The following is a 16,676-nucleotide window of genomic DNA, read 5'->3' as shown; positions in this document are numbered from 1 at the left end:
TTTTGGTAAATCTGTTACTACACCAATGACTTTATACATCTACGTATGTTGTCTAAAATCTTGCCATCAATCGGCTAGAGGACAACCCAACCAAACGATACCCATGAATTTGGACCTGGAAAATCAAAGACGGGCCGGACTTTAAAGATCCTGGATGTTTTTGGAACATTAGTGGCACACCAAATTATAACATAATTCCCTGATGTTCAAGATAGAACTCTTGTTGTGCTGGTGCATCGTCAGAATGTCATAGCACTAATTTAACACACACAATGTAAGCCACATCTAGTCCAAAATCAATGCTACCATTGAAATGTTACATGTGCACCTTGTTCCCTTATATCACATACCACAGCACTGGATGCAGAATCGTCGCCAGCTCCTGATCCAACTCCAGCTGCAACGTCAAGAGGGGCCTGATGTTCTTTTAAAAAATAAAAAAAAAAACATGTTTAGTACATAACCTTAGTCAGTAATGATTATGGCCAGATTGCCCTCCTAGCTTCATGAATGAAGCATTGAGGCCAAACATTCAAAAGTGCTTTCCTGGGCTCATAGGACACTTGCTAAACCCTCCCAAAGGTTAAGAAGGCTTGGTCTGCCTACTAATGACGGCACCCATTAATGCTGTCAACTGTGTTTTGCAGGGTAAACATCTAAAAGGCAACACTCTTTCCTAAGAAAAAACATGTGTGTTAATGGGGTTAATAAGATTCAAAAAAACATTATTTGACTAGACATACCAACACCTTCCTCCAGGCCTAGCTGCACTGGGTGTGTTCCCTGCTGCGGATCTTCTGTAAAGGACATAGCAATATGAGCTATCTTGGCCAAAAAAAAACATCTACATTGTTTGGCACAGTATGATATTGGACCTACCAGGAGGAGGGTCAGCACTGATGTCAACACCTGTGAGTCCGTCTGGTTCGCCAAGCTGCATGGGCTGTGGAGGGGCTGAGATCCGTGCTACAGATGAACAAATTGCAGGTTGGGGAAAACAAAAAAAGGACAATTGGAAGGGCAAGTATCACATTCTCTTAATGTCACACATAGGATAGTAGTTAATCTTTTCCAAACAACTCACACAATTGACATCCAAGATAATATCCTACCTCGGTGCAAAGCATCCGAATCTAAGTCCTCTCTGGTAAAGATGGTATCGGGTCCTATGATGTTCAAGAAAGGTAATTGATAATCCCAGAGAGAACTTCGTGCACGTTCATCCAGCCGACCTTGACGGTCATAAAGACCCTCCGCAGCCCATGCAATTAGCTTCTTCCGAACGGACCCACAGATGTCGTTGACCTTCTTCCGCACACTGTCACGGTGGCGAGGTGCTTCACCCAGTGCATTTACAGCATCCCGGATTTCATCCCACAATCTGTTCTTCTCTGTTACTGAGTAAGACGCGGCCCTGGTCCCATGTATCGCCTGATATCTGGCCATATAGGCGTGGACCAGGGCACAGCACTGATTGTGGGTGAAACGGGGAAGCCGGGTTAATGTGGACAAGCTGACTCTGGTGGACGGACCCTCTCCAGGACTACTGTCAGAAGAGCCAGCTTGTCCACTTGGTGTGTTAACACCTCCCCCGGCTTCCTCCTCCGGGATGGGGATGGTGGACTCCCTCATGGATACAGCTGGAGCCTCCCTCACACCAGAGCCAGACGATCTGCCCACCCTGCCCCCCCTGCCCCCCCTGGCCCCCCTGGCCCCCCTGGCCCCCCTGGCCCCCCTGGCCCTTCTCATCCTTCCAGTGGGTGGGGCCATGGGAGCACGAGGTGGGCAGAGAATCTGGCTGTCCAGCAGCAGCAAAGAGCCCCAAACTCCTAAATCTGAAATGACAAAAGAGAAAACAGAAAAAACAGGATTTGCAGATTGCTCTTCATATACAGTATAATTAGTGAACAGTTACAGAACACACTTACCTAATGGCACAAACAGACTTGGTCGTGGTGGTGGTGGTAGTAGTGGGCAAAGAGCAGAAGAGGCTGCAAAGAAAAGGAAAAAAAAAAAACACATAAGAAAACGCATATGGGTACAAATCACACGAGGCCCTCCAAACACTTACCTAATGGCACAAACACGGTGGTGGTGGTGGTGGTGGCAAAAAAAGCAGAAGAGGTTGCAAAGAAATGTACCAAAAAAACACATAAGAAAACGCATAGGGGTACAAATCACACGAGGCCCTCCAAACACTTACCTAATGGCACAAACACAGTGGTGGTGGTGGTGGTGGTGGTGGCAAAGAGCAGAAGAGGCTGCAAAGAAATGTAAAAAAAAAAACACATAAGAAAACTCATAGGGGTACAAATCACACGAGGCCCTCCAAACACTTACCTAATGGCACAAACACAGTGGTGGTGGTGGTGGTGGTGGTGGCAAAGAGCAGAAGAGGCTGCAAAGAAATGTAAAAAAAAAAACACATAAGAAAACTCATAGGGGTACAAATCACACGAGGCCCTCCAAACACTTACCTAATGGCACAAACACAGTGGTGGTGGTGGTGGTGGTGGTGGTGGTGGTGGTGGTGGTGGTGGCAAAGAGCAGAAGAGGCTGCAAAGAAATGTAAAAAAAAAAACACATAAGAAAACTCATAGGGGTACAAATCACACGAGGCCCTCCAAACACTTACCTAATGGCACAAACACAGTGGTGGTGGTGGTGGTGGTGGTGGTGGTGGTGGTGGTGGTGGTGGCAAAGAGCAGAAGAGGCTGCAAAGAAATGTAAAAAAAAAACACATAAGAAAACTCATAGGGGTACAAATCACACGAGGCCCTCCAAACACTTACCTAATGGCACAAACACAGTGGTGGTGGTGGTGGTGGTGGTGGCAAAGAGCAGAAGAGGCTGCAAAGAAATGTAAAAAAAAAAACACATAAGAAAACTCATAGGGGTACAAATCACACGAGGCCCTCCAAACACTTACCTAATGGCACAAACACAGTGGTGGTGGTGGTGGTGGTGGTGGTGGTGGTGTTAAAGAGCAGAAGAGGCTGCAAAGAAATGTAAAAAAAAAACACATAAGAAAACGCATAGGGGTACAAATCACACGAGGCCCTCCAAACACTTACCTAATGTCACAAACACAGTGGTGGTGGTGGTGGTGGTGGTGTAATCCTTTATAGGCAAAAGGAGGCTGCAAACATTAAACATACATGAGAAATCGCATGACCTACATACGTGCACATAATAAATTACAGTTATCAGGAAAGCAAAAATGGTGTCTTTGGAAGCTGGGAAGGTAAGGGGGCAGGTTTAGATGCCAAATCTAGACTGCACACCTTTAACAAACATGAGAAAACACATGTCCAAACCACATGCACATGGGGCCAACTGCCAATGATTAAAAGACACTTGAGGGGTTCCCAAGCTATTGTGGGTTGGAGGGGATTCACCATAGACAACTTAAGCACACCCAAGATAAGTACAAATTGTCTCCTTCCTTTTTTTTGGGAGAGAGAGATACAATTGTCTTACCTCCAGATAATGTAGGTTGTGGGTCACAGGGTCTTGCTAGCACATAAGAAACATCGATCTATAACATCCAGCAGCCATATTGGCCATGTGCTCCTTTTATAGCTGGCTCACAGGTGTGATAATTAGCGGCCGTTTCTATATATATCTGCGCATTCGCGAATTTGCGCGTTCAAAATGGAGGACGATATCCCAGACGCATTAGATGGTGCAATGCTGGCATTTATTGGTGCCTTGTTTGAGGAGGCCCTGGCACAGGAGGCAGCAGAAGGTGGGGAAGCTGCAGCAGCAGCAGCAGCAGCACCTTCAGCAGCAGCACCTCCAGTCCGTGTGCCCTTACCTCGCCAGCCACGCATTTTTGCTCCAAGGATCTATTTGGACAAGCTGCGGGATTCTGATGTCAGGAGGAAGTTCCGGCTCGAGCGAGGAACTATTCTACACCTCTACCAGCTCATAGCAGAGAAAATTGACCCGGACACACAGCGCGGCCATGCGGTGCCCGGCATGGCCAGATTGCTGGCCACTTTGTATATTTTAGGGCGTGGCAGCTTCCAAGCCACTTCGGGAAGTATCATGGGCATTAGCCAGCCCACAGTTTCAAGGGTGTTCATGTTGGTCATTAATGCCATAGTGGATATAGTGCCCAATTTTATCCACTGGCCACAGAATGAAAATGAGTGGAATGAAGTCAAGTTGGGTTTCTACCGGCGGGCACACATGCCGCAAATCCTAGGGGCAATCGATGGCACCCACATAGCCATTAGGCCCCCAAGGAGCCACGAAAGTGAATACCGGAACCGCAAGCAGTACCACTCTGTGAACGTCCAATTAGTGTGTGACGCCAAACAGCGCATCATGAGTGTCAACACTGGTCACCCAGGGTCGTGCCATGATTCCAGTATGTTAAGAACAAGTACTCTGTACGAGGTGTTTGAAAGTGGACAAATGCCCGAAGGGTGGCTTATTGGTAAAGTATTTTGTCTTAACAACATAAACTGTAAGATTACATAGACATAGGAATAAGCTACATCGGTGTACACCCTGATTTAAGCAAAGCCTACCTAAAATGGATGTGTTATTAGTTGTCAGGCTGTTCACACACAACCAGATCAGCAGCTTAGCAGCTCACAAAAGAAAGATTTGCAAAGTTGTCTTTGAGTCCAATGAAGGTGGTTAACCAATGTGTAAATGGTGTCCTCTAGCCACCCAAAGAAAACCTACAAATGATTCCAATGGTATTGCCATATCCCCAAAGTACTTTGCATAAGTGAGTCAATATTGGTTTCCTCACTCTAGTTGCAGATATATTCCAGAAGTAAGACCTAGGCTAATGTAATAGGAACAGAATAGGGGCCAAGTTGTAACTTGCAAGAGAAACCCACCACTTTGTGTGTCCTTTTTCCCATTTGTATTAGTGATTTAGGCAGTTAGACAGAGTTGAGATGTTTCATATGATTTTTTGCAAACAGACGAGCAGGTTGTTTAGTAAAATGCCTAATTGTCTCCCATTTTGAGGAGTCATCTAAAGTCACATGATATGAATAACTAATTTATATTTTTCTTATTTTTCAGGGGATGCTGGTTACCCGCAGCTGACGTGGCTGATGGCTCCAATCAGGTACCCCCAGGGCCCAGCAGAGAGGAATTACAACAGGGCCTTGCGGAGAAGCCGGAGTATCATTGAGTTGACCATAGGTCTTCTCAAGTCCCGGTTTCTCTGCTTGGCCCGGCCTGGGGGTGAACTCCTGTACTCTCCTACCAAGGCTTCCAAGATCATCCTGGCGTGCTGCGTGTTGCACAACATGTGCGTTGCCCGGGATGATTCTTGGGAGCTGACGGAGGAGAGGGAGCCAGAGGTCCGTCAGCCGGCGGCCCCCAGGCGGCGGAGCACCGCTGCCGGTATGGCCACCCGGAATACCCTGGTTGCTAGCCACTTTACATGTAAGTACTGTAACCGGTCAAGATAGGGCATGTGTATTAATTAGCTAGTTAGCAGAGGTGCCACTCACAGGGAGACAGAGGGTGATTATCATCTGCCAATGACACTTGCCATTGTAGATAAAGTGTAGTCAACATTGGTAAAATTGTGTTACTTGAGCAAAAACATGCACCTCTAACCATAAACATGTTGGTATTGTGAATAGTGTAAAGGGCTGAGAAGAGCTGGCAGGTGTTTATTTGTGTCTATGCCACCTGTGTAGTTATTGATAACATGAACGGCTGCTTGGTATCTTATGGTGTTGTAATTTTCCAGAACATCAACATCTTGGAATCATGGCACGTACCATGGGAAGCCTGTGGTGATGGGCTGTCTGGCGTCACAGGTGTGTATTCAAATGTTTACATTAATGATTTCTGGATTGTGTAAGTTGGCATAAAATGTGTTATTTCACTCGTGATGTCGAAATTAAATGAAGTTCAGAATGAAGCAAACAGGCATTAAGATGTGATTTTCATAATGAAATGTCTTATCCTTTGTTTTATTTTTCCAGGAGTGGTACTGCTTGCGGGTGTAGGTGGTAGAAACCCACCTTGATGGACTCCACTCATTTTCTTTTGTGGTCAGTGGATATTTGGTAAGGCACATGGCCAATGACCAACATGAACACCCTGGAACTTCGAAAGTGGCTTGGAAGCTGCCCAGCAACCTTGCCATGCCTGTCCCCTATGAGCTGGTAGAGGTGCAGAATGGATTCTGAACTCTGCCGGAAGTTGTGGAAGACATCAGAATCCCGTAGCCATGGAGCAAAGATCGTGGTCTGGCGCTGTAAAGGCACACGGACTGGAGAGTGACAATATTCTTTTGCTGCATCCCTCCTTCTGCTGTCATTCTCAAATAAATAAATACATTAGAATTGAACATGTGTTTTTTTGTTTTGTGTGGGTGCCTACAGACAAAAGGGCCATCCACACTGTAAGATTTAGAGAAGACTTTATCCTTCCGATTGACATTTTCTATGTAGTGCAAGGGCCTGCCTGATTGCATCCAAATTGAAAGTGTTGAGGTTTGAGCTTCTATTATATGGTTTGGTTAAGTCTACAGGAAAAAGTCTAGACAAATTGTTAGTGTATGGCCCATTAAGCTGCCAAGGCCGGAGTTTTGCACTTTGCATGCTGCTTGTACTGGTGATGTGAGGGGTTGTAATGTAGAGTAGGGATGTATCAGTGTTGTGTTGAGGTGTGAGGCAAATGTAGTGTTGGACTATGAGGGCCTGTGTTGTTGAAATATGGAGAGAGTCCAATATCAGACACCTATGTTTATTGGTCAAGAAATTGTAAGAACCATGGTAAATATGTAAAGAATTGCATCTCGATAAAACTAGGACCACACTCATAAAATCAAAATTGTGTTGTTTCCATTGATGTGCTTGAAATTTGGGTAGGACACCCCCCTCCCCCCCCAAATTCAAGATAGTTTAAAAAAACTGTTTAAAAAAATGAGAGTGAAAAGAGATCCCAAGTGTAGTGATGTGATTTGAACCCATGACGTTGTGAACTGCAGTGAAGTTGCAAAGCACTTAGCTATTGTGCAGAATAAAGCTGTATGGTGGAAAAAATGGAGTGTGTTAAGGCTAAAAAGCACATATAGCTAAAGAACTAAACATTGTATGGAATGTGGGAAGAAGACCATGGTAAAATTGTGAGGTTTCATCTTGCCCTGAAGTAGGGTAGGGGTTTGGTCACTTGCCTTTGGTACTTTCCTTCATAAGATCGATTCGACACGCAGACAAGATCAAAAAAACACTTAAAATGGTGTAAGCTTGCAAGCGCTTCTGAGTGTAACATTATTTAGCAATATATATGATGTAATCCGTTCCATTTTAGCAATATAAACAAAAAAAGAAAATAAAAAAAGTAGGTGGAGATGGTAAGCCTCGAACCTACAGCAGAGGGAGATGAATTACAGACATGTGATGTGAGCACTAATCCACTAGCCCACATCGCTATGTGAAACTGCTATAAGCAGGAAGACATAAGTTTGCGAATTGGCGAAGCCGCGATCGTAAGTGAATCCCGCTGACGGCGGAATTCATTATTGCTGTTTTACTCGCCAATTCGCCGCAGCGCCAGTTAATTGATTTGAACGCGGCGAAACTGAAACACGTCATAGATGTTTGAAGCTGCAGTTTCTTTAAATCCGGCCCATAATGTCTTCTGTCCCATCAGGGGAAAAAATGTGTGGGTTTCATACTAAAAACTCATATTAGTTTTATCCAGGCATTCAGCTACCTCTCCTGAGCCATACCAGTTCATAGGTAGAGTACCTTGGAAGGGAGGACTGCCAAGCCTCCCCCTTTTGAGGCACCTTGAACTCATGTTTTCAGGGACAAGTGTCCTATAAATAGTAAAGAAAAAACAGAAACATAAAAAAGTACTTTATTTACCCCTAAATGTGTCATGTAAATCCAACATTACTCACTCATTCAGTGATGTAGATCCAGCATCAATCTTGATGAGTAAACGTGAAGAGCGGAAGGGAAGAAAGTAAAGTATTTCTCTGATTTGTGCACACTTCTCCATACATTATACAGACCCTCTTCATGTAGGAGGGAGGAAAGGTCCTGAGTGTGATTCCTGTGGAGGCTAGTGAAGTCTGAGGAGTCGGAGACTGCAATCAAATCCGATGAGCTGGTCTAATATGCAAATTGAGCAAATACATTTTATTAAGGCTCGATTACATTTTTTATGGTTAGTGTTCGAGGAATACACCCACACCAATGTAGAGTTGATAATTAAGATCTGCTCCCAGTATAATATATCTGCCATTAGGGTCATAATTCACAAATTTCTGCAAAAGGGTGATTATATCTTTAATTGCAGTCATTACGCTTTTGGTTTTCTTTTCTGAATTAGCGAAGAAGCAGTGAGGGAATTTATGATGGGAAACTCGTAGTGGATTATGATGACGTAAATGAGTTTCCTGTGCACATAATATGTCGCACTGCTGAGAGAGAGCCTCTCTCCAGAGCATTGATCTCTTGTAGTGACTATTCAGGCCATTCACATTGAGAGAGACAATTTTAAGGGACATCTTCAATGGGGAAGTAAACTTTCAGGAAAGGGTTAAGTGGAGATCAGTGAGGATGTGTCAGGTTAGTACAAAGTAATAAGCAGGAGAAGTGCACACGGTCAGAGGAATGTTGTTGTTCTTGTTGTTCAGTTGTTTAATTGTGTCCCACTCTTTCTGACCTCGTACACCACATAGCGCCAGGTTTTTCTGTCCTCCACTGCCTCCCGGAGGTGTGGAGGTGTGGAGGTGTGTTTGGGGTCGTTATCATGTTGGAATACTTCCCTGCAGCCCAGTCTCTGGATAGGGGGGTCATGCTCTTCTTCAGTATGTCACAGTATATGTTGGCATTTATGGTTCCCTCAATGAACTGTAGCTCCCCAGTGACAGCAGCACTCATGCAGCCCCAGACCATGACATTCCCACCACCATGCTGGACTGTAGGCACACTTGTCTTTGTACTCCTCACTGGGTTGCCGCCACACAAACGATTGACACCATCTGAACCAAATAAATTTATCTTGGTCTCATCAGACCACAGGACATGGTTCCAGTAATTCATGCCCTTAGTCTGCTTGTCTCCAGCAAACTGTTTGCTGACTTTCTTGTGCATCATCTTTAGAAGAGGCTTCCTTCCAGGACGACGGCCATGCAGACCAATTTGATGCAGTTTGCGGCTTATGGTCTGATCACTGACAGGCTGACCCCCGACCCCTTCAATGCTGGCAGCACTCATACGTCTATTTCCCAAAGACAACCTCTGGGTATGACACTGAGCACGTGCACGTGCACTCAATTTTGGTGGATCATGAGGAGGCCTGTTTGAGTGGAACCTGTTCTGTTAAACATCTGTATGGTCTTGGCCACCGTGCTGCAGCTCAGTTTTATGGTCTAGTTTTAGGGACAATCTTCCTATAACCTAGGCCATTCTTATGTAGAGCAACAGTTCTTTTTTTAAGATCCTCAGAGAGTTCTTTGCCATGAGGTGCCATGTTGAACTGCCAGTGACCAGTATGAGAGAGTGAGAGCGATGACACCAAATTTAACACACCTGCTCCCCATTCACACTTGAGACCTTGGAACACTAACAAGTCACATGACACCGGGGAGGGAAATGGCTAATTGGGCCCAATTTGGACATTTTCACTTAGGGGTGTACTCACTTTTGTTGCCAGCAGTTTAGACATGAATGGCTGTGTGTTGAGTTATTTTGAGGGGGCAGCAAATTTACACTGTTATACAAGCTGTACACTCACTACTTTACATTGTAGTAAAGTGTTATTTCTTCAGTGTTGTCACATGAAAAGATAGAATAAAATATTTACAAAAATGTGAGGGGTGTACTCACTGTTGTGAGATACTGTATATATATATATATATATATATATATTATGTGACAGGAAGTCAGCTAAATCTGGGAATGTAGTCACAGGAAGGAGATACATTTTCCACCTGATTGAGAAGTCCATTAATTAATTTAGGGTGTTGGCTACAGAGCTAGCCAGCAGGAAGTTGAAAGGCCTTCACCTGTTCAGAATGAGGGAGTTAAGGCTCTATAATTTGTTCAGAGAAATTCCTGTTGTTTGCTGCCTCCAGAAGCTGCATCCTGAAGCCATGTGGGCTGGGAGCAGGAGGACAGTCAGCGTGTGCCTCCCGACAGGATGTGTGGGCCTGGGAGAAGACCCCCCGGAGTGATGTGTGCCCGGGACGGTAACCAAGGGTGAATACGTCTCAAAGGTGAGAAGACGAAGTGTTTCTGTGTGAAAGAAACAAAAGGACTGTGTTGCCCTGTGAAACTATTTTAAAAGGACTATTGAGTGTCCACTGTAGGACAAGGAAGTCTGCCCGACGGTAGGTTGGAGACAGACACTTAGGCAGGTTCCAGTTGTGAGAAGGTAGCCGCCCACAGAGGCAAGGATTTATTTTCTGTTTTTATTTTATTTTGGATGTTTTGCTGCATACAGCCTGGTGAAGAAAACACCATTTAATAAACCACACTGTTTGTTTGCAAGCACTTGTCGGCTACCTCTCTGGGAAAAAACACCCCCCAAGGGGTCATCCACACCCGCCACCGAGCTAATCCCTCACAATATATATATATATATATATATATATATATCTATATATATATATATATATATAAATATATACATACAGTATATACATACACATGTGTTCAGCTTTTGGGTGCACACACTAATGTAATGAGCTGTGCACACCTATGCTTGTAAGAAAGCTTGTCCTCCTGTCTATGTCTCTGCAGGTGGTTTTTTATGGCTGCATTAGAGAGAATCAGCTGGTGCTGTGCTGGGAGAGGGAGAGAGGTCCATGTTTCCCCCTGTTGCAATCTTGTTCCTCCTCTCTGCCCAGGCAGGAAGAAGTCTGTGAGCTTCTTGGGCAGAGAAGCCCCGATATTGCGAAGGGCAGATGTTCCCCATGACTTGTGGCTGTAGATCCCCGGTTGCCGAGCTGGAAACACTGGGCAGTCTGTTTAGAAAGCTTCTCCCAGCCGGAGCTCTCGGGCCAAGTGGCCATATGCATGAGTAGCAAAACCACGCCCCCTGGTCCAAAGTATTTTATCTTCTTCTATACACAGGAGTCGGGGTCTGTGCGATGAGGAGGGGGTAGCTAGTAATAGTCAGTCAAATTCAGCTGGACATGTTCTGTAATGTAGAAGATGTTTTGTAGTTCATCCACTAATGAGTGATGGAAACATATCCCGGCAGTGGCGGCTGGTGCTCAAAATTTTTGGGGGGGCGCAAAAAGAAAAATGTAATAGGTATTGCTTCGCGCCAAAAAATGCAGTAAAAAAATTGCGTGACTTTGAAGCTGTGCCCCCTTCAATGCAATGAACACTGTGCTGGGCCCCCTTCAATGCAATGAACACTGTGCTGTGCCCCCTTCAATGCAATAAACACTGTGCTGTGCCCCCTTCAATGCAATAAACACTGTGCTGTGCCCCCACAATGCAGAGTTCAGCGTGCATGCCCCTTTCAATTCAGAGCGCCACAGCATTGTCCCCAATCACTGCAGAGCGCCACAGCATTGTCCCCAATGATTGCAGAGTGCCACAGCATTGTCCCCCAATGATTGCAGAGTGCCACAGCATTGTACCCCAATGATTGCAGAGTGCCACAGAATTGTACCCCAATGATTGCAGAGTGCCCACAGCATTGTACCCCAATAAATGCAGAGTGCCCACAGCATTGTACCCCAATGATTGCAGAGTGCCCTCAGCATTGTACCCCAATGATTGCAGAGTGCCACAGAATTGTACCCCAATGATTGCAGAGTGCCCACAGCATTGTACCCCAATAAATGCAGAGTGCCCACAGCATTGTACCCCAATGATTGCAGAGTGCCCACAGCATTGTACCCCAATGATTGCAGAGTGCCCTCAGCATTGTACCCCAATGATTGCAGAGTGCCACATAATTGTACCCCAATGATTACAGAGTGCCACAGAATTGTACCACAATGATTGCAGAGTGCCACAGCATTGTACCCCAATGATTGCAGAGTGCCACAGAATTGTACCCCAATGATTCAAGAGTGCCACAGAATTGTACCCCAATGATTGCAGAGTGCCACAGCATTGTACCCCAATGATTGCAGAGTGCCACAGCATTGTACCCCAATGATTGCAGAGTGCCCACAGCATTGTACCCCAATAAATGCCGAGCGCCACAGCATTGTACCCCAATAAATACAGAGCGCCTCAGCATTGTACCCCAATAAATGCAGAGCGCCACAGAATTGTACCCCAATGATTGCAGAGTGCCACAGAATTGTACCCCAATGATTGCAGAGTGCCACAGCATTGTACCCCAATGATTGCAGAGCGCCACAGCATTGTACCCCAATAAATGCAGAGTGCCCACAGCATTGTACCCCAATGATTGCAGAGTGCCACAGCATTGTATCCCAATAAATGCAGAGCGCCACAGCATTGTACCCCAATAAATGCAGAGTGCCCACAGCATTGTACCCCAATGATTGCAAAGTGCCCTCAGCATTGTACCCCAATGATTGCAGAGTGCCACGGAATTGTACCCCAATGATTACAGAGTGCCACAGAATTGTACCCCAATGATTGCAGAGTGCCACAGCATTGTACCCCAATGATTGCAGAGTGCCCTCAGCATTGTACCCCAATGATTGCAGAGTGCCACAGAATTGTACCCCAATGATTACAGAGTGTCACAGAATTGTACCCCAATGATTGCAGAGTGCCACAGCATTGTACCCCAATGATTGCAGAGTGCCACAGAATTGTACCCCAATGATTCAAGAGTGCCACAGAATTGTACCCCAATGATTGCAGAGTGCCACAGCATTGTACCCCAATAAATGCAGAGCGCCACAGCATTGTACCCCAATAAATGCAGAGTGCCACAGCATTGTACCCCAATGATTGCAGAGTGCCCACAGCATTGTACCCCAATAAATGCAGAGTGCCCACAGCATTGTACCCCAATGATTGCAAAGTGCCCTCAGCATTGTACCCCAATGATTGCAGAGTGCCACAGAATTGTACCCCAATGATTACAGAGTGCCACAGAATTGTACCCCAATGATTGCAGAGTGCCACAGCATTGTACCCCAATGATTGCAGAGTGCCCTCAGCATTGTACCCCAATGATTGCAGAGTGCCACAGAATTGTACCCCAATGATTGCAGAGTGCCACAGCATTGTACCCCAATGATTGTAGAGTGCCACAGAATTGTACCCCAATGATTGCAGAGTGCCACAGCATTGTACCCCAATGATTGCAGAGTGCCCACAGCATTGTACCCCAATAAATGCAGAGCGCCACAGCATTGTACCCCAATAAATACAGAGCGCCTCAGCATTGTACCCCAATAAATGCAGAGCGCCACAGAATTGTACCCCAATAAATGCAGAGCGCCACAGCATTGTACCCCAATGATTGCAGAGTGCCACAGAATTGTACCCCAATGATTGCAGAGCGCCACAGCATTGTACCCCAATAAATGCAGAGTGCCCACAGCATTGTACCCCAATGATTGCAGAGTGCCACAGCATTGTATCCCAATAAATGCAGAGCGCTACAGCATTGTACCCCAATAAATGCAGAGTGCCCACAGCATTGTACCCCAATAAATGCAGAGTGCCCACAGCATTGTCCCCCAATAAATGCAGAGTTCCCACAGCATTGTCCCCCAATAAATGCAGAGTGCCACAGCATTGTCCCCCAATAAATGCAGATTGCCCACAGCATTGTCCCCCAATCAATGCAGAGTGCCACAGCAATGTACCCCAATAAATGCAGAGTGCCACAGCAATGTACCCCAATAAATGCAGAGTGCAGCGTGCGTGCTCCCTTCAATTTAATGCACTTACCTGGTGGCAGCGGCGGCGGGTTCTTCCCTCCTCGATCCTCTCTGCGGCGTCGGCGGCGGGAAGGAGAGCGGCTTCTCCCTCGTCCTCCGAGCGGCGGTGACGGTGAGTGAATGACTCACGCACCGGCACCGCCCCCATTGAGACGTCAGGGATCGGATGTCCTGGATGATGATTGGTCCAGGCTGGAGACTGGACCAATCACAGCCAGGATATCCGAAAGTGGGGGTGTCCAATCGCAAGGACTTGCAATCGGGTTACACCCCCTGAAGGCTGCCGATCGGCGCCTCTTCTGGGACGTAACCCCCCCCCCCCCTAGCCACCACTTCCCCTACAAAGGCCGGCGAAAGCGAAATTTTTTTTAAACTTTATTTGTTCGCTGTCATTTTTTTTTCTTTTTTTTTAGGGGTAGGGGGGCGGCGCCCTGGCGCCCGCTATGCACGGGCCGCCACTGTATCCCGGTATTTATATCCAGACAGAAAGAACTGACACCTTCATCCAATCACCATGTAATGAGTCAGGGCAGATGTTGGCTGTCTAAAAACAGGATTGGAGGAGGGGCAGGGAGGGCTGGCAGCCTTAGGCCCACCCATTGAACCAGCGAATCAGCTCACTATCCATGCCCACCTGGTTTTATAATAGATATTGATACAATGTGGCAATATAATTTAATGTTAATAGCAATAAAGGAAGTTTAACAAAAATAATACATCAATGCAGCCTCATCAGCGCCCATCAGTGTAGCCTGGTCAGTGCCCATCAATGCAGCCTGATCAGTGCCCATCAATGCAGCCTCAACAGTGCCCATCAATGCAGCCTCACCAGTGCCCATCAATGTAACCTGATCACTGCCCACCAATGTAGCCTCACCAGTGTTCATCAATGCAGCCTGAGCAGTGGCCATCAATGCAGCCTCACCAGTGCCCATCAGCTCAGCCTCATCAGTGCCCATCAGTGCAGCCTCTTAGTGCCCATCAGTGGAGCCTATCAGTGCCTCCTATCAGTGACCTTCTGTACTGCCTATTAGTGCCCATCAGTGCCCCATATCAGTTCAGCTTTATCAGTGCCGTCTCATCCTCTGCCCTGCTGACCCCATCCTATGTCCCACTGACCCCCATCCTCTGCCTTCATGTCTCAGGGTCTGATGAGGAAGCTGCAGCCGTTCACTGTAAACAGCTGTGGCTTCCTCATCAGACCATGAGACAAAAACAGTACACTGCGGCTGGGGTGGGACAAATTTAGATGGGGGGTGCCTCATTTTATTCTTGCCTAGAGCAGCACAAAAATAAAATACACCACTGGCCACTGATGCATTAGTGACACCAGTGTCAGTGTTTATAAACCATTTCATGCTGCACCATACAGGGGTTATTTAACACTGACACTGGTGGCACTGCCACTAATGCAGCACAGAGGGGTTAATTAGCACTGATGATGCCACTGCCACTGATGCAGCACAAAGTGGTTACTTAACTACTAACAGTGCGTTAACCCCCTCCATGCTGCATATTACAAATAGCATTGTAAATGAACCCCCTCCCCCAAATAGTTAATCCCTTCAGCCAGTTCACACAGCTAAGACACTGATACAACAGTGTTTTGGGTAAGGACAGGTTATTAGCCTCTGCAAACTCACTTGTGCTATTGCACAGGGCTTCACTGGCTCATCACAGGTCTTAGCAGCAGCACTCTCCTTTGTTCTTTCTTCCCACCTCCTAGCCTCTGGATGACATCACGCTGTGCCGGGACTAGGAAGCTCCTGTGGGGCGGAAATCACTCCGCCTGACAAGGAAGTGACTGTGCCAGGTGCAGAAGCGCACACAGCATACCCACACCGCACCGCTGTAGCTCTGCAAGTACAAAACAGTGTAGCAGCGGCCGGCGGGTGTCATGCCTGTCTGCAGTGGTAGAAGCAGTGCAGACTAAGCAGCCTTTTTATGAGGCATCAGAGCGGCCTGGAGGGTAATTGCCTCCCTGCCCCCCGGCCCAGTCTGGCCCTGAAGAGAAGGTTGTGTTTTGTTTGGAGATGGGCTTTAGGGTCACAACTAGTATTTTTTTTGTATAAGTTCTGAATCAGTTTCCCCAGTGTAACTCACCTTGTCTCCTTTCCATGATATTAGCTCTAGTTCTAGTGTAAGTTGCTGATCCTCTGAAAGGGACCCATCAAAGTGGCCCACATGCATCCAATCAGCAAAATTTGCACCTTTAAATCTTGTAATCCAATTTAAAATGTTCAGTGGGATGGGCAGTTCTCCTTTATCTTTAAAAATCATGACCTTGCCATTCGGATCCGTGTACTGGACTTCTTTTACATAGCGGGACAGCTTAAAAAATGACAGGAATGATTATAAGTAGCAAGTATATAGAATATTTAACAATATTATTGATTATAGATTGTTTATCTAGTTATATCTCATTTAGCAAATTCCATCATGATGAGATGACCTATTTGCTGAGCACTTATAATCAGATACATTTTATTGGGACTATTTATAAACGATTTGCTTTGAGAATGTGAACATTCCAGAGATAAATCAAAAATTCTACCCCTTTACAATACACTGGCTTCGTCTCATCTTGATTATACCATTCCGTTTTGGTCACCAATCCTCAGGAAAGATGCCGATGAGTCAAAAAGAGTTCAGCAAAGGGTAACAGAATGAAAAAGGAGGACACAGGAGCTCAGCTATGAGGACTGATAGATTACAGTTATTCACTCTCCTGAAGAGTCACTTAAAGGGTACCTCCACTTAAGAAAAAAATCAGCAAATAAAAAATAATAGAATAGCGTATATAATTGCTCAAGTCATATTGTAATTGGATGTTATT

General features: G+C 46.0%; 1 protein-coding gene across 1 annotated transcript in view; it reads right to left on the bottom strand.

The window, feature by feature from the left end:
* The window catches only part of LOC309568926 (vomeronasal type-2 receptor 26-like), a gene marked incomplete at both ends in the record, with an annotated part of 66,982 nt that extends 50,862 nt beyond the window's left edge, over positions 1-16,120 (bottom strand). The window contains one exon of the mRNA XM_082274697.1: positions 15,944-16,120. Within this exon, the coding sequence (XP_082130823.1) occupies positions 15,944-16,120 (177 nt within the window). The remainder of the gene's footprint in view (positions 1-15,943) is intronic.
* Between the last annotated feature and the right edge of the window lie 556 nt (positions 16,121-16,676).

This window comes from Pelophylax lessonae, assembly GCF_965119305.1.
Source record: "Pelophylax lessonae genome assembly, chromosome: 1".
Taxonomy (NCBI): Eukaryota; Metazoa; Chordata; class Amphibia; order Anura; family Ranidae; genus Pelophylax; species Pelophylax lessonae.
Note: the sequence above shows the minus strand (reverse complement) of the source record. Positions and strands in the feature narration are given on the sequence as shown.